Here is a 1,591-nt window from a genome sequence, read left to right as displayed (position 1 = left end):
TACCGACAGTTAGTGAACCATTGAAAACCACTGAAGCAATGGGAAACTAGTTTAACGGAATCGAAATAACATTTTCATTGCATAACTTGAAGCTAATTTTAACAAAAAATAAATAATGTTGAGTATGCATAATACCATTATGTTCTTAATTGAGATCATTACACATTACGTGCTTACTTACTTACGCCTGTTACCCCCCGTCGAAGAGCATAGGCCGCTCACCAGCATTCTTCATCCAACTCTGTCGTGAGCCTTCCTTTCCAGTTCTTCCCAGTTGTTATTCATCATTTTCACACATAGTGAAATTTATATTCAGTTCTTATAAAACACAAAGCAAACTACTTTAAAACTTCATAGTGGAACTATGAATTTTCATCGATTTAGGTGATTGAAACATAAGAAACTTAGTCATAGTCACCTTCTACCTTACAGTTAACTTGTTTAGGAATAAGTTTAAAGTAAAACAGAAACGGGTTAACTTACACATGGTATCAGTTCATAAGTTCTTCGAATATTGATCTGTACCATGTTTTTAGATACTGATTATGATTGACTGCTTCAATCCATTTTTCATTTCTCATTTCTTTCTTTCAATAAAATGAATAATAGATCGTACAGCTGATATATTGTTCCCGAATATATCAATCACACCAAGTTTATCTCAATCATTTTTGCAATTATCAATACCGAAATTATATCATTTAACTGATAGTATAACACAACAATTAACTATTGAAATATTCAATAATCAATTACTACCAATTATGGAAGTTAATAGATTTATGTAAGTTTTTTGTTTTGTTTCGTTTTCTGAAACAATAATTATTTAAAATTCATTTAGTAGTGTTTGTTTGAATCTTCTCATTGATGTTTAGGACTGCAACTAGTCAGTCTCTAATTGGCTTATGTACATACTGCGCGTATTGCCTCGATATAGCCTTAATTCACAAGCATTCTAAACAAAAGTTGGATAGTGGCTAGCAGTAGAATCCAGGACGCATGTTACGTCCTATTTGAGATTCATCAGCTAGATGTACCTGCATCTCAGAGTTGATGTCCACTCTGGGACTCGAACCCAGTATCTTTTGCTTCAAATGCCATCACATTATCCACGCGGCCACTGAGTCCTGATAGCCACTTGTATTTGTTTATGTCGCTATTTATTGACTTCAAAGTCTATTTATTTAATGAATAAATTAGATAAGTCATTCTATGTGAAAATTATATTTGAAATAGTCTCAGCGATTGAAATTTAAATAATTCCAATGTTTCATCCAGCTAACTTGTCTGAACTTCTTCAGGGTAATAATGGAAATCAAAATCATCAAAGAAATATATATCGTTTTTTAACAATCAAATCAGATCAAATCTATACTGTACTCATCCAATCATATTTGGATGTCCAATTTGTGTAGCAGGACAATATGAGTCAGTTAAATGAGAATCAAATGAAAAGTTCACGATGTGAAATAAAAGAAGACTGGATGAAATGTGTGTGTGTGTGTATGTGTATATGGGCGAATAAGAACAGACTAAGCAGAAAGGATGATATTCAGCTAGCAACCATTTGCAAATATCATCAACAAGTAAT

At 32.5% G+C, this 1,591-nt stretch overlaps 1 protein-coding gene across 1 annotated transcript; it reads left to right on the top strand.

The window, feature by feature from the left end:
* Positions 1 to 611: 611 nt before the first annotated feature.
* Positions 612 to 788, top strand: Smp_190110 (hypothetical protein; the record flags this gene model as incomplete). The annotated part of the gene is made up of 1 exon (XM_018792064.1): positions 612 to 788. A coding segment is annotated over one exon (177 nt), but the record flags the coding sequence as incomplete, so codon positions are not given.
* Positions 789 to 1,591: the final 803 nt, after the last annotated feature.

The sequence above is a fragment of the Schistosoma mansoni genome (genome assembly GCF_000237925.1).
Source record: "Schistosoma mansoni, WGS project CABG00000000 data, supercontig 1964, strain Puerto Rico, whole genome shotgun sequence".
Lineage (NCBI taxonomy): Eukaryota > Metazoa > Platyhelminthes > Trematoda > Strigeidida > Schistosomatidae > Schistosoma > Schistosoma mansoni.
Note: the sequence above shows the minus strand (reverse complement) of the source record. Positions and strands in the feature narration are given on the sequence as shown.